This window comes from Nyctibius grandis, chromosome 7 (assembly GCF_013368605.1).
Source record: "Nyctibius grandis isolate bNycGra1 chromosome 7, bNycGra1.pri, whole genome shotgun sequence".
In the NCBI taxonomy this organism is placed as follows: domain Eukaryota; kingdom Metazoa; phylum Chordata; class Aves; order Nyctibiiformes; family Nyctibiidae; genus Nyctibius; species Nyctibius grandis.
The window spans coordinates 55807393-55828544 of NC_090664.1; the positions used below are offsets into that span (position 1 = coordinate 55807393).

Here is a 21152-nt window from a genome sequence, read left to right on the forward strand (position 1 = left end):
CACTTTCTCATTTTTCCAGCTTGTTTTCAGATTATTCCCAGGTGTCAGAAGATGATCTTGGAATACCTCAGATCCCTTAGAGAGGTCAGGAGAAAGTTTTTTTGGTTTGGTGGTGTTAGCAGTAAAAAGTAAAGTTATAGGCAACAAGACTAAGACTTTGGCAAAAGGTGACTAGACTAAGACTTTTGAACTTGTTTTCAGTTGAAGAATGGAGAAATAGAGCTGCCTTTTCTTATGAAGAGCACAACAATGGTTGTACCTTTAGCAGGACAGCATGGGATCTGCCTGATTTAATAAGATCATCATGCCAGGCTCCTTCCACAGTCAGTAGAGATCTACATAGTCAGAGGATAAATCCTTGGTACAATTTATTTCATTCTAAACAAGATGCTTAAAATAGGTCAGATAAACCTCACTTTATTATCTGTTTCTTACCACTGACTGCAAAGATAGCATGGGTCGACAAAGTAAAAGGCATACACCTATATCGTAAACTTCAAAAACCAGATGAGATGGAACTAAACAACTTTGCTGAGAAGTGCCCATGCTTATTCTGTGTCTGAATGAGAGCGGTGAATGAGTCTACTTGCACACAGTGGATCAGGGCCTGCAGTCACTGCAGCAGGTTGTATAGTCTGTTTTCTGCTCACAGAACAAGTTCAGTGTTCCAGACTGTTTATATCTGATCTGTAAGTCCAGGGTTTTTGTAAATGTAGTTGGTGTTTCGGCCAGGAAACAAGTCTAGCTTCAGGAAATTCTTAGCTATCAAGTAGCAAGGAAGAGAAATCCCCCAACCTATAATAATATCAGCTGTAGGTAAATAGGTATGTAGCATAAATAATAGATTGTAGAGCTCAATTCCTCAAGTTTTTTCTCTCTCTCCCATACAGTCTTTCTACTTTCACTTTGGTTAACTTTTTACTGTATTTTCAGTACTTTATTTCCTTGATTTGTTTCTACATTCCTTCTACTACTACATGGTTGCCAATCCTATTTGTAGTGAGGTTGCATAGAATTACTTGAGCAGGGTGCACAAAGATTCTTAATAAGGCACAGTTGTAATTTGCATGAATAAAATTCTACCTTTATTGTATTTCCCAAAGGATTCCCCTTCAGCATATTTAGAGACAACCCACAAACTCTGTCATTCCCTGTGTGCTATTAGTGACCTAAGTCCAGAACCCTGGTCTTTTCATTATGGATCTACATGGCCTTGGTAATAGAGCATAACTTCATTCCCCTGAATCAGCATGCTCATTTTACTTCTCTTAAGCACCTACAAAGTCTTTAGAACAGAATTGCAACTACCTTTGCCTCAAATTTGTGTACTCTCTCATTTGCACTAACTTGCCAGACGTCAAGGTGTTCAGTCTAACAAGATGGTCTTCAGCCACATCATACATCACTCATTTAATCCTGGGAATGTTTAACTTTTTCTTTCCCCTTCCACCCTAGCACTCTCCCTCTTCCTCCCAGATGCAGCTGCAGTCCATGCACAGGACACACGCGGTGAGACTCAGCTTGTTTGCCTTTAGCTGTCTAAAGTCTCGTATTTAATCTAAACAGTCTAGTCATTGTCTATGGTCAAACTGAGAGACCAAGGCACCTCTGTCAGACAATGCATCCTGTATGTCTTAGACACCGCTGTTACACAGGTCAGCTCAGCCTCTGGAACTGCCTGTTCCTTTCCATGATTGACTGAGTCAAAGGTGATAGTTCAGTTCAAATTTGTCTTAGATACATATAGTTAGATGTGACCAATTCCATTCTGTGTGTGCTTACAGAGACCTGAGGATCTTGCCCTAATTCATGTAGTGTTTTGATATCCATAATCTCATTTATCTTAATTTTCTCTTATTTGACTATTTTTTCCCCCTTCCCATTTCTTTCTGGTTCCTGCCTCTTCTCTCTCTTCTCTCTTTCTCCCTTTCCTTCCACCGATGTTTCTACTTTGGTAATAAATAAATAAATAAATGAAGTAAAAGAAAAAAAAAAAAGTCGAGGTGGGAAGGAAAGAAAACTTCATCAATTCTGTACTCTAAAGATTTTGGTTCACTTTACAATATCTAACATCAGAGAGACGATTCTGCCTAAATTGGATAGGATGATAGAAAAAATGTTAACAGCACTAAAATGTTAATGTTTTCCTAAGAAGTGCTAGGAAAGTTTTCCATCACAAGCCCATGTGTAAATGTCCCCTCATTGAGTGGGGAGCAGCAGTTAATTCTTAGATACTATTTTCAAAATCAAGTGTGTTCTTTTTCACACTTCTAGCAAATACCAAGTGCTGTCATGTTAGTTCTACTCACTAGAAAAACCTATAATGAAAATCAATCCCTGCCAAATAAAACAGGGCATAAGGAGTAAAGGAAACATGGGTAGGGATTTTTTTTTCCAGATTATTTTGGCAACATTAAGCATGTCATTGAAGAACACAGTCCCTTACAACACCCCATGACTAAGAGTTTTCAAGCTGATTACTGATTTTTAGATGTTTCATTTTCAGGTTATGCACCTTAAAATTCCTTCATAAACACCGCTTTTCAGCACATGCTGACCAGCCCTCTTGTGGTAAAAGTTGGTCTTATAAAATGTGTTTCAGATCAGGTGATGAAAAAATGAGTCAGACACTCAAAATCCGTAGTCACTTCTGAAAGTCTCAGCCATGGTAAAAAGGAACTGTCTCTAAAACTTCCCTCCTTGGTTTTGATCAGTCTTAGCTGACAATTAATGCACAACTCAGTTCTGTGAAAAACAGAGGCACTGTAAAAATTTTATCACAGAAGGGATGCTGTAAAAGGAACACTCATTTTCATATTTACTTCCATAGCATCATCCAAGGAATGAGATTCATATTGCAAGTTGAAAAGTGATTACTATTTCTATTTGCTGGATGTGTGCATGCCACAATACTGTATTCTTTCCAGCTGTTATGTTATAATCTTTAATAACAATGCAGTTGTCAGGTTTTGATTACCCAAAAGGAAACAAAACAAAACTCTAGTAAATGGAATTGGCTTAAAGGAGTTAACAGTAGGGAGAAATTTAATCTGTTTTCAATTTTTTCTATTTTACTGTTCAGCTTATAAACTGCATCTCCCATCTATGGTTAGGTGAACACAAATCTTAGACTGTGATTATTAGCAGAGCAACAGAAACAGAGTTTGATTTGTGTGAATAAAGTTAGATGTCTTCCTTGTGGGCAATTGCTTTAAAAAATCATCATATTGTCCTTTATAGTCAACAGGGATTTAGTCAGGGTAGTCAGTGGTGGTTTGTGTGCTGTTCACCCCATGCTAAAGTGGACATCTAAAATAGGTCAGATATACCCTGGTCAATAAGTGTGTGTTACTTTCTCGACTACTTATTCTCTCTGATGATTCTCAGGGGACAAAGGATGTCCAGTTTATTTAGACATCTATACTGTAAATATCCAACCTTCCCTGAGGTGAATCTCACCAAAACAACCATGTGTCAAAACCAAAACAAATCAAAAAATCTCCCCTCGAAAGTCAACAAGAAATTACTATTTTCAATTTCCATATTTTTCAGCCTACCATAACAGATACAAAATCTCTATCCCTCAGACCCCTCAAAATGCCTTCCCATGTCGTTTCAGATTACCCTTCCTGACAGCTGATTTGAATTAGCCTCTCTCTAGCTAGGTGTAAATGTAAACATCCCATTCTCCATAGCAGCTCTTTCTAAAATACAACGTGTAGAGATCATGGTCCTGGTCCGTAGTATATGTGCCTGCTGCTTTTATGACCACACCTGTCTTAGTGTGTGTGACAAAAAATAAGCAGTACCTCTGAATTACCAGCCAGACGTGTAGTGTCCACGCGGAACTCCCCTCTCCATGCATCAAGGAAGCTGGGTAAAAAAGTGCTTTGATGTCCTTACTAGTTCACTAAAAAGAAGGGATCCACACTACCCTGGGTACTTACACATGAAAATGAGGAACATCTGATCCAACTCCATCTTAGATTAATCTCCACCCTACAAGTTCATGTTACTATTTAATTGTTCTCCACAAGCGTGCAGTCAACTTCCATTTAATATATTGTTCTGTTACTCTCTGTACAATACCAGACTGCAAAGGTCGTGTGTATTTTGGATGCGTAACGCTGCCCACCTGCCTCCAGGTTGTTCAATCTTTGGATTGTCTGTGAATCAACACATCACAATTGCCAGCGACAGCCAGTGCATTTTAATTTTTTTTGTTTATTTTTGCTTCAGTCAAGCAGCTGGTTTGTGCTGTGATTTCTTTCTGTCATGTCTGCTTTCCATCTTTGTGACGTGTCTCATGAAATGTGTTGAAAGTGACCTACCTTGGCCTGTTCACAATATGCTGAAAAAAATGCTAATCTTGTCATATTTAGCAGCTGCGTTCAGAAATGCTACTGTAAGCCTAAGAGGGCTAACCAGCACTCTTGCAAGATGTCAGAACTATCAACCATTACACTGTAAGTGTACGCAATCCTGTGACATTACTGTGTTTGTATGACGCATGTTGCAAGTAAATTAATGGATATTAGCAGAGGGGTAGTAACAAGAGAGCAAGCATTCATTAGTTCTTGTTGCATGTAGAATTTTTTGTTGTTGTTCTGTGCTTTTGCTGATGCACCACAATCCAGGTTATTTTAAAAAAAAATGGTAATTATCATTGATGCTATTTATGGTTTTGGGTAGTGTCTGTATAGAAACTATTAACAGTTACTCTATTATACAGAAAAGAGATGAGCACTGGTCGTACTGAGATTAAATGTTTCACCTGGAAGTTTGTTAGAACAACAGGGGCAGGGCAGGATTGAGTAAATCAGACTCCCAGCTAGTGTAAAACAACTTATGTCCATTGAACTGAGTGAAGTTGTATTAGTATACACCAGGGCTGAGGAAAGGCTAAGGTTAATATAATATCAAAATATTACGTGTCCAGTCAGAAGCCCTTGTCGAAGATTTGCCGATGGAGAGCGAGGCATTTAGAAAAGTGAATAAATGCCATTTATTCTAGACATGTGAATTAATCTCCTTCTCGTAGCGTACCTCACTCTCTGTTACTTGGTACAAGAAGCCCACAGGATTCGTTTAGATAAGGCGTACCTTTCAGATATGTATTATACAATATGTTTCCTGATGAACTTTCCCCTGAATTTCACAGCAGTCTTATGAGTGCAAATCAACACTCCCAGAGATGTTCTACCACACAGATCCAACAGTGTAGCATTTTGCTGAAGAATACTTAGTAGTTATTTTTGACATTATTAAGGAAAAAAAGTTTTGTAACTTATAGCTGCATATTTTGTTATGTTTGTTACCTAGAAAAAATAGTTAAAACATGAAAATAAATCTCTGTGATTTCACTTCTCCTCAAGGTATTTAAGAAATAGACCACTGAAGATGCTCAAAAGATTCAGTCAACAGACTGACATTGTGCAAAAATGGATAGAAGAAATAGAGAACAGAAAAACAAGTCAGCAGGTCCATACTCTACATTGAGAGAAGCTTGAAGTCTAAGAATAGTTAGGTAAAAGTATGACCTGCATTTAGGAGGAGATAGTTTGAAATACAAAGTTCACTACTTAATCTAAAACGTGATGCAGCACAGACTTCACGTTGGGCCTTTGTGGAGACACACATTTCCCATTAAGTGCAGTGTTTCAGAAAGATGGCAGACTGACAACTCTAAGGTGAAATCCTCTACCTAGTCAATGGCAAGAAGAGTTCAGCATAAACAGGAACCCAAAAAACTCTGTACACTTTCAATAAACATAATCAAACCTTATTTTTTGTGTTAAAATATGAAAGTCTCAGTAAGCTTCCACTGCTTTTCAAGTCCTTAGTCTGAAGATGTGATTTAGGCATGGGAAAATTAAAAAGCTGTAATCAATTCCTGTGTTTAGTTGTTACCTCAGGTCTTCGAAAGTGATCCTACAGAGGTAATTAAGCTTTTGGAAAAGACATGTATCTGTCAGGGAGATTATTGAGATTCCTGAAAGTCACGTTAACTATGTTTAGCATCCTTTTGATAAAACAGACACTTTGGTTAATTGAACATGAGCTATATTAAGCATTTAATTACTAATGACATCCTAAATCTTCATGGTTTGCTCTTCTATTTGAAATATTACAATGATTATGTTTTGTACATATTTATCACTGAGTTATGGCCAAAGAGATGAGATTCCTCTAATCTAAACTTTACAAGGCAACAGTGGAACAATTTATATAACAAACTCAGTCCAGATTCCCTTTGTAGTCAAAGGAGAGACTTAGAGTGTGATACAGCCTTCCTTAGGGACAGATGATTCGTCCTTGCATGTAAGTGCCTGTTACTCTTTATTGATAACAAAGGGAACGTAGGTGTGGAATTAATTTAACTAAAAATAGATGTCATCATTGCAAGTATCTCATAACTTTAAGCTAGTCAATATATACATCAATAGATGCATTCAATACATACCCATAGGATGTACAACAGGCGTCATCTCCTCTTAAAGAGGCATCTATAGCAAGCAAGAACTATGCCTTAAAAGTGCATTTTTCTCTGCATCAGCTTTAGAGACATTACATTAATAATTTCAGTCTAGATATCTACAGTATGTATGTCCAAACCTTGGTGAGATGAATGTTATTCTACATGACTACCACAGACCTTGATGTATTCACTGCAAAAGTTTATATTTGATCAAACTAGTTTCACTTAAGGCTCAGCATTTAAACTGAACAATTCACTTACTTTGAAGAAGCAGGACTGAATAGCAAAACAACAAGTACATAGTCTTCCTTCAAAGGCTATGGTTTTGAAGATCTTTTTCTTCTTTTGACAGAAAGAGATAATTATGAAATAATTAAGAGATTATTTTGTCTCAAAAAATTTGGGTAGTGAGAACCTCTAAGACCAAGGCAACAAACTCTTTGCCAGAGTAAAAGTTATTCTGTATTTTATCCTTGCCTTAATAGCACAGTGTCGTCTGTGAAATCTTATGTAAGTTACAATGGCTTTTTTGAGCTACATGATGTTGCAATTAGTCCAACAGAAGCAGCTACAGTCCCAGCAGAAATGGCACAAGACACATCTTCAGTGCAGTGGAGATAACCTGGAACTAATGGGAGAGTAAGCTCTAAGCTACAGTTTTCACCTCTCTCTCAGAGACAGAAAAAAGATTGACAACCACAAATTTCCTTACATAATTGCTTCTGGAGCTTGAGGTCCCCTAATGTAGAGGACCCATGTTTTCTGATGTCCTCCTTGATTCATTCCAAATGGCATCATCACGTATCCAGCTCAGCAGCTCAGCAGTTCTTACAGTTGTATCTGCAGGTTCTGAGTCTAGAGATAGACCTTCGTTACATGCCATTCAGAGAAGCTGGAAGAACCTATTTAGACCATTTAGAACCCGTTGGTCCTTACTCCCTATCAATCACAGAAATATTTTTTTCATCTGATGTACAGTTACTTTGTTTAGATCACGGTATTAATTTGTCTTCTAGAAACCTGTTTTAAAATAAGGAATAGGAACACACTGGAACATTCAGTAGAAATCACTGGAAATTCTACTCAGCAATGCAACGTGATGTGTGTTTTCATTTCCCATTTATGCCCAGTTATGTCCTATGTAATATCCATAGACACTTCAGCAGTCTCCATAGTAAGTGTGGATGTGCAATGGAAAAATAAAGGCATGGATCCTTCAGATACTGGTCAAAGTTAGACAACATTTCTACTTTCTATTCCTGTCACTGTAAACATGTCTTTCCATAATTCAATAGAGGAGAGAAGAAGAACAGAGGACGCCATTATCTGTGTGTTTTTGTACTAACACTTTATGGAAAGGCCACATTCATAGACATGCTAGTGGAGAAAATCTTATGTTTAAACTGATTTTAAGGAAAATGACAGATGAAAAATAGAATATCAGCCTCAACGAAAACTGAAATACAACTTGTTTTGTTTTTTTTTTTAAATAACCTTAAGACATTCCTCTACCTGTTGGAATGTAAAAAAGACTTTTGCTAGACCTTTCAGAGAACACATCTCTTCTAAAAACCCATTTTAAGCCCAACTGAGTGATTATTGTCCTCAAAACCTTTGGATCCATTCCCCAAGTTTCTTGCTTGTCTGAAAGAGTGTGGGAAGAAAAGATGATGAATATCTTTGGCTGTTACACTCCTGAGAATTTCACTGTATTCTTTAACATCTTCGTTTCACCATTGCACATAAACTTACAAGTCTCACAGGTATTGCTTTAAGACTTTCTTCCTAATGCTCTTGAAAAAACACAATTCATCATCATTCACACAGTCATTAGTATCTCTGAAGTTTTTCTTATTAAAATCTTCTTTTCCCCTTTATACATTTTAATCATCTATAAACTTAAGAATGTGTTACTTCTTACATTTCATGTACTTCCTTCCTGACTTTTATGACAATATTGAAGACAATATCTCAAATAAGTTAATGATGACATTATGTTTCAAGATCCTACAAACCAATTTTATGACTAATCTGATATAATTCATGCCAGAAAACTGACAATAGAAAAAGTCTTCCTCTGCATCTTTCCCAAAATTAATCTGCTATGACTGCAGTGAGATACAACATACTAATAGACAATTCTATTCTGACTTTTAAATCAAAATAACATTTATCTTGTTGTTGTTGTTGTTAATTCTGAATATAAAGGGTAACAGATTTTGAGATATGATTCTCCTTTGTCCCGTTTACTACCTTTATGTGATTTTTTTTTTATTTCATGGCTAGTTTAAGACACATGTTCTTTACATCCTTTTTTGTTTATGGAGATGGTATTATTCTACAATCTTTTCCACAATGTTTCTGTTGCTTTTCATTAGTCTGATTACATGTCCATAGAGAAAAAGGACTAGAAGGGACCTTGAAAGGTCTTTTAGTCCATTACACTAGGTCACTCCTGTGTGGCTTACTTTTTCTAGAGATCACCAAAGTTGGAGACTCTGTATGCTCTTCATCAACCTGTTCCAAGGTTGTCCCTCTCTTGTTAAAAAACTTTTGGTCAATGTCTAACTTGATAATTCACAAGAACTGTATTCTCTGGTTTGTGTTGTCTTTCACCAAGACTTGGTGTGCACTGGACTAAAGAATTCTGTATGTTTAGTACAATCTCAAGGCAAGGGTTGTGATGGATTTATCATCATCAAAGTATTATTGAGGGACATCAGCAATGAACAGACATTCCTTTTCTAGTTTAGTATTGGGTATAATAACATATGTTCACAGAGTGCTTGGAGATGTATTAATTAAGTCATCACTTTCAGTAAGACAAACACATCATTTTTGGGATATTGAGCATGTATTAGCAAATTCAAACATGTCTGTAATATGCCATCTAGATATAAGCAGAGTGAACATTTGAATTTGAAAAAGTATGTAGCTCTTACAAAAATCTTTATGGCTTTTTAGCTTCCTTTGTCCTCTATCTACCTCCTTAACTTACTTGAAGGAAATCAGTCATATTTTTTCCCCTTAGAAAATGTCCTGGAGGTCACTTTAGGCCACTTTGTTTATAATAAAGCACTTACCTTATTTTCAGATCAACATTTGTTTTCTCTTGGGTCTTTTTTGCTGCTCATTCAGCAGATGACACTGACCAAAACTTATGCATAAGTCTTGGCTGGACCCTTGCTTTTGAGGAATTTCATCCATACTCAGTTAATTGCTTGCAGGCACACACATTCATTTACAGCCCTTTTGTTTATACCTACTGAGTTTGATTTCCCTCTAAAACCTCTTTATTCTGATACAATGCAAATTAATTATACAGGGTAATTACACTTAGGTTTCCAACAGTATAAATGAGATCAAAATCAAGATCTTGGGGAATAGTCATGAGTATAACAACATACAGGGGTTTTTTAGCTTTATCTGTATTGCCGTTTTGGAATTTTTTTGCTCTGCAGAAATAAATTCACACACACACATTAAAAAAAAAGATTTCAAACACCCCACTGGGATTAAGCAATTGGGTGAGAGGTTTATTATTGTGTTATGGTAGCAGTCTGAATCCCTTAGCAAGATTACACTCCTCATCTTTGACACAGTAGAAAAAATTCCTGCTTATAATAATGCAAATTAAAGTAACAGTACAGAGTATTAAGCATTACTAATGTGCTATTATTGTAGGGGTGTGAAGAAGTGGGAGCAAACCACAGTGTGTGTGAAATCACTGTTTGGGAACAAATGGGAATGTTGTGTATTTGTTTGTATAATTATACAGTATATGTATTTCCCAAAAGGGAGGCAACAAATATTTTCTGTGTTTTCTTCTTTAATTAAAGCACAAGTTGTTTATTACAAGGCTGCATTAAAGTTCTTTCACTCTATTATAACAGGAGACTGGCTCGCTCTACACTACTGCTTATCCCCTTGTTTGGAATTCACTACACGGTGTTTGCTTTTTCTCCTGAAAATGTCAGTAAGCGGGAGAGACTAGTGTTTGAATTGGGACTGGGATCTTTCCAGGTGATTATACAGTGAATTCTGCTTTTGTTAAAAAGAAATCTCTGTTCTTTATAACCATTTTGCATGCACAGTTCTCAGACTGTGTGTTTATTCATTTATGTAGTTTTGTATACTAGGAATTTTTCATTTGTTTGTTTGTTTGCTTAACTCCAGCTATTTTCTAGCATTTACTAAAGGATTTGAATTACATTATTTTTTTCTCTCCCATTTACCTAGGGTTTTGTTGTTGCTGTTCTCTATTGTTTCTTGAATGGGGAGGTAAGACTTTTAATATTTAACCTCTACCATACACCATCCCCATCCTATTTCCCTGTGGGAGTAACTGCTATTCTAATCCTTCACTGTAACTCATCATCAATCATAGTCCCTAATACCTTAGGATGAATCTCACAATGTCTCTGCAAAAGAAAGAGGATGAGTGATGTCTTTATTAAACCAAAATATTGGCCTTGCCAGAGATGATGAATATATACAGTTCATCCATTCTGTCCTCCACTGTTATACATCTACTGTGCAGTCCAATAGGAGATTTCTTCTAAAATCACCTTCTTTTTTTCTTTTCAAGGAGGCTGAGACCATTTATTTCTACCAGTTTTAGTGCAGTAGGTGTACTGTGCTTCTTCACATACAGCGTGCAACAGCTGATGTCTAGTACAAAAGGTCTCTAACTCCATGATCCAAGTGATTGCTTCTCAGATAACCATAACAGTCTCTTCAAGTTCATTAAACAATCTTATACGTCATCTTTGCTTATGGGCTTAGTCAAGGTGACTGCTAGAACACTTGTAGGCAAATGTTAAAACATTATTTGTGGCTCAGTCCCATGTAGCTTAGAAGGTGAATTCTGGATCATGCCTTGCTGGAATTGGTGGCTGCATGCATACTTCACCAGCTGGCATTACTGGGTATCTACCTGTCCCTCCTACAACTGTTGTTTCATCTGTTATCTTCCATGAGTGCTGGAAGAAGAGCCAGAAGGTCTTGTCTAAAAGTAATATGGAGATAAACACCTCCCAAGGTAACATGCACAGTGTGCCAGATTTCCTGTAACCCCATGGAGGAAGGAGGTTGGTTGTAGCCAAACTAACACAACCAGATTAATTAAAGCCATTTTACCTCTCAAGACAGTAATGAAAGACTTGTGCTTCTACTAAATTACTTAGGGTAAGAAGGGGTTCATCTCTGGTATATTACAGTTACAGATGCAAATGATATTTTCTTCTTACAGAGGTAATATACCTCCATACCCTATCTAATCTATACCTATCTGTACTCCAACTAAACCAGAAGTTTAGAGGTCCTAGAAGGAGAATGTAAGTTTTCCAGTTGGACTTTTCCTCCCTGTAGTTAGTGTCCATAGAGTTGAAGCACTTGTTAAGCATTTTGGTATATGCTGATCCATTTTGACACTTGTATTAGCCTAGGAAAATCTAACAATGACTGCTGAAGACAAGAACACCTTGGACACAGCAGCTCATTGGAGACTGAAAAAATATATTAAGAAAATATCTCTACAAATTTCCTTGTTCTTGTGATATTTCTTTCAGAAATATGCTACAGACTACTGTCAGGAACGGGTAATAGACTGAGTATATGTTGGTCTGAGCTAGTATGATCTTATATTAAATCCTTAGTATCTTTTATATATATATATGTAGACAAGACACATGCACACCTAGCAAGATTGCCAGGAAACTGGTGATGAATGAAAAGTAGAAAAGCTATAGAATTACTTGCTTACTTTCTAATTGGACTTCTGACCGTGGATTGTTTTACTGTTGGTGAATTACTGTGGATTCCCATGAAAAAGCCCAAGGGAAAGGAGGCTGTCACGGGTGTATATGAATCCAAGAGCTGTCATCTGCTTAGAGGTGATCTGAAAGCAGGAGGCAAAGTTTTCAGTAGACATGCATTCAGTAATGAGAGGTGAGAGACAAGCTGCCTTTGTGGGCAGGTTATTTCATTACTGTCTAGTACCTTTCGGTTGCTGGTTTCTTTGACTCCTTGTTACATATTTGGTACTGGCCATTGATGAAAACAAGCTATTTTTTCCAAGAAGCTAGCTGAAGAACCATGTTGGGGTTAGTGTTGAACAGGTCTTCTACGCACCTCTGGGCTGATCCTAAGTTATCTGAAGTCAGAGACACAGAACCCAGGCTGTTATTCATACCGCATGCCAGGACCTCTTTCAGACACGAAGAAGGTACTTCAGATTTTACTGAAGTGCAGAATTTAATAATAGTCTTAAAAATTGTTCTGTCAAATTGTGGGGTTTTTTTCTAAACTTTAAAATTTGTCAGCATGTCCTCGGGCGGCTAAGTACATAAAAAATGACCTTTTGAAGTTTCTCCCTAAAGGTGCAATCAGAAATAAAGAGAAAATGGAGGAGCTGGAAAGTCAACCGGTATTTTGCTGTGGATTTCAAACATCGTCATCCTTCTCTAGCGAGCAGCGGAGTGAACGGGGGGACACAACTCTCCATTCTGAGCAAGAGCAGCTCTCAGATTCGGATGTCCAGCATAAATGCAGAGAACCTAGCGACATGAGCAGCTAAGGAAAACAATCAACAAGCAAACCAAAAACCATCCCTTTAAAAAGAAAACAAAAAAGATCATAATTTTGCTGGTGGTGTATGTCCTTTCCTTTCCTTTCCTTTCCTTTCCTTTCCTTTCCTTTCCCTTCCATTCCCTTCCTTTCCCTTCCCTTCTCTTCCCCTCTCCTCTCCTCTCCTCTCCTCTCCTCTCCTCTCCTCTCCTCTCCTCTCCTCTCCTCTCCTCTCCTCTCCTCTCCTCTCCTCTCCTCTCATCTTCTTCTTCCCAACATTTCCTTGATGTTTGCAGAGGTGAAAAGGCAAAGGAAATGTGTATATATGTATCTTTTTAACAATCACTGTAAATACCCAACTGTACTCAAGGCCATTAATGGAAAAATGTTTAAAAGATAAACAACAGGCCAAGCCCATCCACTCAATGATTTACATTTCAGAGCATCTGCAAGTAATCCGTTGTCAGTCAAAAGTAACAAGTGATTGCTGTGCAGTTGTGATCCTTGGTTGCCAAACTGATACTAATCTGTGAATGGACATGAGCATTGTTATTTTTCTAATTGGTTTCCATTTTGGTTTGGCTTTGCCTTTTTTTTTTTTTTTCCTAGTCAAACATATCTTAGGCTGCCCCTGTCTTTTGGTGTGTGAATTTCTGCAGTGTCTCTCTTTTGAGTCTTAAGATGGAGCTAATATACTTGGGTTAATCAAACCAGCCAATTCAGGAAGAACTCCAGAAAATTAAGTTCAGGGCTGGATTTATTCAGATGTTCACAGTGGACTTAAAGAAACTGCTGTGCCAATGTGAAGCTGCATGGCTACTATCAATCAGTGGGTGGACTCCAGGCAAAAGAGATGGGATCAGCTTCTTTTTCTGTACACTTCTGAGAGTGCTTTATGTTCTAGCTAAGCTGTGAATTTTCTAAAAGGGCCATGCAGTTGAGATATATCTGCATTTTTGGCATTAACTGATTGATTGATTGATTGATTGGATTCTTTGAATAGTAAAAATAACTGTTCCCTCCCTCCCAACTTAAGAACAAAAGTTAATTCCAGAACGGCCTTTCCCTCCAGATAACCTTGAACCCTCTGCATCCGTGTCCAAGCACGGCATGTTCTTGGGTAGTGCTGTCACACAGAGTGTGGTGCCTTTGCAACCTGGTTGACTTCTGTGTGTTGACTCTTCCCTGCCAGAACAAGAGGCACAAGAGGGATCTGGCATGATCATCTTGGAAGGTAAAAGTCATTGCATTTGGTGAGCGACTAAACTGAACAGTAAGATGGTATGGAAGGAATTGATAAAGACTTTGGATGACTTCTCACACCTGACAGTTTTCTCTCTTTTTGGATATTCTGTTTGTTTAACCACCAATGGTCTTACTGCTTTTCTTTGAGAGGAACTAAAATGTTCTTTCAACCTTTGCCTTGTAGTTAAAGCCATGACTGGTACATATCTACTTCAAGTGTTGATGATGTCAGTTCTTAAAAGTCTTTATACAGTGCATAAAGGTTTTGAGGACCATCCTAGCACTCACTTCATTTTGGATTTATGAACTGATAGATACATATATATATATATATAAAATATATATATATGTGCTTGTATGTGTATGCATATATTAAAAAACAAAAATGAAAATGACATTTTAAATGTGAAGTTTTGAACTGAAACTAATAGTAACCAGGAAATTCAAAATCAAGCTTGTTCTTTGGTGTTAGTTGGCATGATCATGAACTAAAGAAAAAAGTGACTCAGAATTTTAGTGTCAGCTGAGTGTGAGATTTTAATTTCACCAGGTTTTGTTAGTTTAGGTTAAAAAAAAAGGTTTAATGTCATTTTAAGCATAGGTTTTTAAAAATAGTTTCCTTATTTTTAAAAGGACAAAAAGAAGGTCTTGGAAAGTTGTGAAAGAAATATCAATTATAATATTTAACACTTATATAGTGCTTTATGGCACATAATCTGCTGTCAGTTGTAGCAGTGCAAATGAATGTAAAAATAATTTGAAACAGACAGAAATGTTGAGATTTACTTCATATTTGTACAGGATCATGCTCTTATGAGATGCTTACATCCCTTTCAGGTGAAGTCTATCCTTGCAAAGTGGGCCAGCAAAAAGGTTTAAATCACTTACATCACACTCAGTATCTTAAGTGGGAGTTAGATGATCCAGGCACCTTTTTTCCAAGTCTTCAGCCCTGGTTTGCGTCTCTGAGAGCAGAATTTGTCCCCCTCTACCAGACTTTGCAAAAGCCACTGAAGTATTTTTAACTGATAGACTGGAGCTTCCCCTCTCATTAAATGCTGCTAAAAGGGATTTTAGAGAATTTCACAAGGAACCATGCACTTTGTAGTCCAGAAAGACATGGGAGATGGGGAAAGTCAGATCTATCAGGTAAATGCCTACTTAGACATTTTTTAAGTGAGACTATCTAATGTTAGATTAACAGACAACATTTAGTTTTGTATTTTCTGTAGTATGGCCTTTCACAAGGTATTATATTGACAATACTGTATGTGTATTATTTAAAAAAATCAAAAAAAGTATATTTTGCATGAATGGCTAGTAGCCAATTTTTGAGCATTAATAAATTAGAACTTTTGAGAACAAGGTGTTGAATAACTGCCTCCAGCTGGAGACTTTTTGCCATGTTTCAGTTCAGAGCAAGAAGCTGTTTGGATCTTTTTTATTTTTTTTTTAATTTGTTGTTGTTGTTTGGGCTTTGTCTGAGCTTACTTTTGGATTCTGTTGTTTTCCTGGCTGTCCTACAGTGCTCTACGATTTGAGTTGGTGAATCTCAGTCCAGTGCCTCATGGGCAAATGTCCACATCACCAAAACCACCCTCCAATCAGGCATACTGGGGACCAGGTCGTTAGCTAATTTAAAATCAGTACAGAAAACTGTTTTTGCTGTTAGAACAAAGCCACTTCACTTTGGCTTGGGATTTGGTCTCTTCACGTTACTGTTACTATTACTATTATTTTTGGCGGTCTCAGCAAGAGAGGCCAAGGACTGAATATTCATGAAAATTTGGACTTGCCCCTTAAATTCCTAGAGCCAACTTTCAGGAGCAAGACAAGTCAGAGCCCAGTGGAGGGGAAATTTCTGCTGTTGCAGTCCCCGTGTTTCTTGTTCAGTGGACAAATTGAAGTCTTCAGTACCTTTCACCAGCACTGAATTCACTAGAAATACTTAATATAGAATGTATTATACAAGCAACCCCCTTCTATTATGATTTTTTTATTGATGATGTTGATGCACTTGCAGATGTGGCTTTCCTTAGTCACGCGAACTTTCTCAGTGTTACTGGAAAGATCATACTTCAGGTGTATATAGTTATCTAAACCAAACTCTGATGCCATCGCACAAATTAGCTCACAAGAAATCTCTACGTTGAATGTAAGCTGAAGATGCTGGACGTGCATGGCCACCGTTCACAGTGGCTGTCGTTTCCATTTGTTTCAGGATGGAATAAACCAGCAGGTGGTTTGCCTCTAAGTGTGTGTAAATATCAATTGAGTGTAACAGTGCTTTGATTTTTCACTGTGAAATATATTTTGGAGCTAGAAAGGCTATGTTATTAAAAACAATACATAATTAAAAAAAAAAACACAAGTGTTCAGTGCTCCTTGAGCCATTTTTTCTGCCATGTCCATAATGTATTTCTTGTCTAATTTTCTTATCTTGCTTTTGTAAATGTACAAAAAGTTTCTGTGCTGCAGCTTTTGTGACTATTTACTGTATCTAACCACTGTTTGATTATTGACTACTTGATGTGGAGTGCTGGTACTACAGGACAATTAACATCCCAAAATGAAAACTACAACCTATATTTCGAAGGACAAAACTTATTTCATTGCTGCATGATGGTCTCACTTCCTATTATTTTCATCTACATTTAGCATATCTGGAACTCACAGCCCAGGTAATGAAACTTAAATGCTTCATTGCAGGAGTTTTTATTTCATAGAGAAAAAATATCCAAGTTCCTCTGCCTCATTTAACTATTTATATTTGAAAACCAAGTGTTAAAAAAAGGGAGAGAGATTAAGTCAGTGAGTCCAAAGTGCAGTGCAAAAAAAAACCTGCAGTTTGGAAGTTAAATTCAGACACGGTATTTGGTGTCTAGCTCCTCCTTTTCAGCAGCTGTCCATTATTGCAATTAAAGAACTGTCTCTTGCAACTACGAGGCTAAATAACAACCAGAAGAGGGCAGGAACTGACTGTTCTGATAATTTGAGATTACATTTGCGAAGAAAACTCTCCCTTAGACTGTCTCCATCATCAATGGCAATTGTGAGATACCTTCCAGAAGGGAATGCAGAGCAGTTCATAGAATCATAGAATCAACAGCCCAGGTTGGAAGGGACCTTGAACAATCATCTGGTCCAACATTTCATGAGAAAGGGAGCCTAGATGAGATTATCTAGCACCCTGTCCAAGTACATCTTGAAAACTTCCAGTGATGGGGACTCTACCATGTCCCTGGGGAGGTTGTTCCAGTGAATGATTGTTCTCACTGTAAAAAATTTCTTTCTTATATTGAGATGAAACCTCTCCTGGTGCAACTTGTACCTGTTCCCCTTGTCTTCTCCATGTGGGTCCTTGTGAAGAGACAGCCTCCATCCTCTTTGTAGCCACCCTTTTATTACTGGAATACTGTGGTGAGGTCCCCGCTGAGCCTTCGCTTCTCCAGGGAGAAAAGACCAAACTCTTTCAGTCTTTCCTCATCAAGCAGGTTGTCCATCCCTTTGATCATCTTCATGGCCCTCCTTTTCACTCTCTGCAGTTTGGCCTCGTCTTTCTTGAATTGTGGGGACCAGAACGGGACACAATGTAGTGTTTGTTAGACTCCTGCTCAAAACCTGACCTGGGAGAATCTGGTCCTCTTCAGCAGTGATGAAAGGATTAGTTGCCATAATTTGCCTTGTCCATGTCATTTTGTAAAATTGTGGCTTTTCATAACATTGTCATATCAATGATGGATGAAATTCTGCTTCTGCATAGCATGGTAGCTTCTGTGCTTGCATATGAAGGGCTATGCAGGACCTCTGGTTAGCTCAAGATTCATGTTTTTTTCATAAAACCTGTAGAGAAAAGAAATCAGCAACTAAAAATATGCAAAGCCAAAATGATCAAGAGCAAAACGTATTTAGCAGAGTTAGAGCTGTTGGACTCTGATCCTCAGGTGTTCCAGAGCAGCACAGTGCCATAGAGACACTTAATCTGAAGGAAACTCTGTAATTGCTGTTGTTTTCACAGCATATTACTCCCACTCTTAAACTGATCAACTCCCCTTTCAAAATTCAGTAGGCTTTTCTTTTTCTTACCTTCTCTTTCCACTGGAAAGTTATCGTCAAACTTCACTTTTCTGGCAGTTAGAAACCTTTTTCTGAATTCCAGATTAAAACAACTCCTGGCTTGCTTATGATCCTTATCATACTAACCTTGCCTCCAGTTCCTTTCTCCCTTCCTGAACGACTTTATTTCAGATAAAATCTACAGTTTATCTTTGATCATGCAGCTGAAAGATAAGACTAAAAATAATCATGCTATTAAGATGCATTTGTTTCAGCTCTAATCTCAATTTGGGCAGCAAAAACAATGCAAAGAAGCAAATACAGACATGTAAATCCATTGAGAACAGCAGGAAAATTAAGTGGAAGCAGCATGCCAAGCACCCTGAAAAAAAGTAACAATAAAAACTAAGAGAAAGATTTCCAGTTCTTGAAAGTGTATAAATGAGATTTGGTTTTTGAGCAGCTTTCATTCAGTCAGATGTAAAGGCAGAAATGATCCCAATCTTCTCCTTTTCTAGTTTCAGTTATAATCTTTCAAGAGAAGCTGTATTGCTGATATTTCCAATAAAAGGGATAGGACACTCATTCATTCAATGTACTGCAGGAAATCAACATTCAAATGGGAACAAATATACTTCCCAGCTTGTGAGGTTTCACTGCTCATGTGTCTGACACTGATACTAAATCCCTACTAAATCTGGCCTGTGAACCATGCAGATACCTAACTTCACACTATCTTTCCAGCCCAGCCCTGTCAGAAATTAGATATAAAAATTTCAGAGGGTATAGCAAAAAAAAATAGGTCCAGAGCGACTTTAGTAGACAGTGGCAATAAAAAAAATGCAAAAACCATTCATTTCATTGGCTTTATTTGCCTTGTTATTTGACATCGTTTTTCAATAGTGTTTCAGGAACAATTGCTTATGGCAGAGATTTTCAACCTGTGGGCTGTGGAGACTTCAGAGCCCATAGACTATTTCTGAAGTGTCCATGGAAGATGATTAAGGAAAATTAATTCATTCTTTGTATATATGCTTGTAAGGCTCCTGAAGGGCTTTTGTCTTACCTGTAATTATGTGAAGACTATCACAGATCAAAAAAAGGCTGAAAAGTACAGCTGCAAACAACTGAGGATGAGTTACTACAAGGTATTTTCCCAGGACAATCTAGATGATTGTCTGGTTTTTCATCTTCCTGCACATAGCATCATCCAGTCTTTGATGAACCTCTCAATGCCTCCCATCCAACACCCACTTCGGCAAATAATGATAGAGAGGAGATGGTGAGGAAGGTATGACCACTGTTAGCCAGCTACAATCACAAGGAGTATCTATATCCCTATATTACAGAAGGGCCAGGATGAAAGAGCAGTGTAACCAAGTCTCTTCTTTAGCCTTTTCACAGTGAGTGATTGGTTTGAAAGGATACAGGTAGAACAGGTGCTGCACCCTGGATGAAGCTACTGAACTTAACCCTCTGTGTACTCAACATCACAGCTGCCATAAAGTCCTATGAAGCCTTCTTACATGACAAAGTACAGAATCCAAATGCCAAAGATAATCCTCATAGTTTCCACATTCAGTGGATGTACCTAGGAAGTTCAACAAATTAAGCTCTTCCTCCTTGGTTTGATTATGTGATTTCATGATAATAAGACTTTCCATTTTGTTCTCAGATTTTCTCTTGTGGGCAAGGCTTCTAGAGAAGTGTAGGATGCTTAAAATCATCTGCTACATAACACTGCAGAGCAATAAACATGACCTCAGCAGAGCTATTAAAGCATGGAAGGTCTAAAGGAACGCAAGACAAGGTAGTAAGAACAGATAGAGAGGATATATGGGACACTACATGGGATCCTTCTTGGCCTCCAGCTGCCAGAGAAGATTAGAACTGTCTCCTACGGTTCCTATGTCATATCTATGATCTCTGTGTGGATATCTAGAAAACTGAGATAAACTCACTCAACAGGATTCAGCTCCAAACTCTGATAGCTGGACTTTGATATCTATGTGAAGGTAGGGTCTGTTGGATTCCTGAGTCTACAACTGTAGAAATGTACATAATGCAAAGTTACAACCAAATATCTGGTTTTAATTGGTTTTCTTTCTTAGAGAGTTAAATATCAAGGGCTATGTTAAATATGTGTCCCTTTCCACATCCAGTGCTTTCAGCATCAGGCATTCTGGCTCATAGGCAAAGTCCTGGAAAAGATCCTGTGCCCCTAAGCAGGCAGCTAAGGATATATCCACATCACTTAACTTTAGACATCAACAGTGAAGATATCTTCCTTTGATCTAGTTTCTCCACTTTGCCTTTGTAGTCACAAGAGAGAAATGAGCAATTTTGGAATATAAGCATCAAACCTATTTTTGGTGTCTACTCAAGGGTGAGATGATTCATACTTTGCAAGTATCTGTTCCTTTCCACCAGGAAGTTTAGCTGGCCAGATCAGAGACAGATGTCGACACTGTGGAAGTCTACATGTAGATGACTTTTCCCGTGGCAACTTTGCCCAGTTGATACTGTTCTGTTTCATGCATGCTGAGAAATAATAATCTTGAAAAGCTTGGGGGTGGCTTCTGTTGAGTATTACCAACCAGATTTGGGGGAGGCACATGCCTGATAAAGGCTTATTAGTTCTCGCTGACAGTAGTTTTCAGGAAGTCTTGTTCTCTCTGTCAGATTCTGCCCATATGACCAGCACTTCTGTGTCCAGAAACAAGCCATGGTATATAGTGCACATGCAGTGAAAAAGAGTTAGGATTTTACCCTCTGCTTTTAGCAGTCAGGCACATGCAACCAGTTC

General features: G+C 37.8%; 1 protein-coding gene across 1 annotated transcript in view; it reads left to right on the top strand.

Annotated features, from left to right (window-relative positions):
- The window catches only part of ADCYAP1R1 (ADCYAP receptor type I), a 142190-nt gene extending 129135 nt beyond the window's left edge, over nt 1-13055 (top strand). The window contains exons 15-19 of the mRNA XM_068405630.1: nt 1456-1509; nt 4383-4466; nt 10372-10501; nt 10718-10759; nt 12846-13055. Of these exons, the coding sequence (XP_068261731.1) occupies nt 1456-1509; nt 4383-4466; nt 10372-10501; nt 10718-10759; nt 12846-13055 (520 nt within the window). The remainder of the gene's footprint in view (nt 1-1455; nt 1510-4382; nt 4467-10371; nt 10502-10717; nt 10760-12845) is intronic.
- Nucleotides 13056-21152: the final 8097 nt, after the last annotated feature.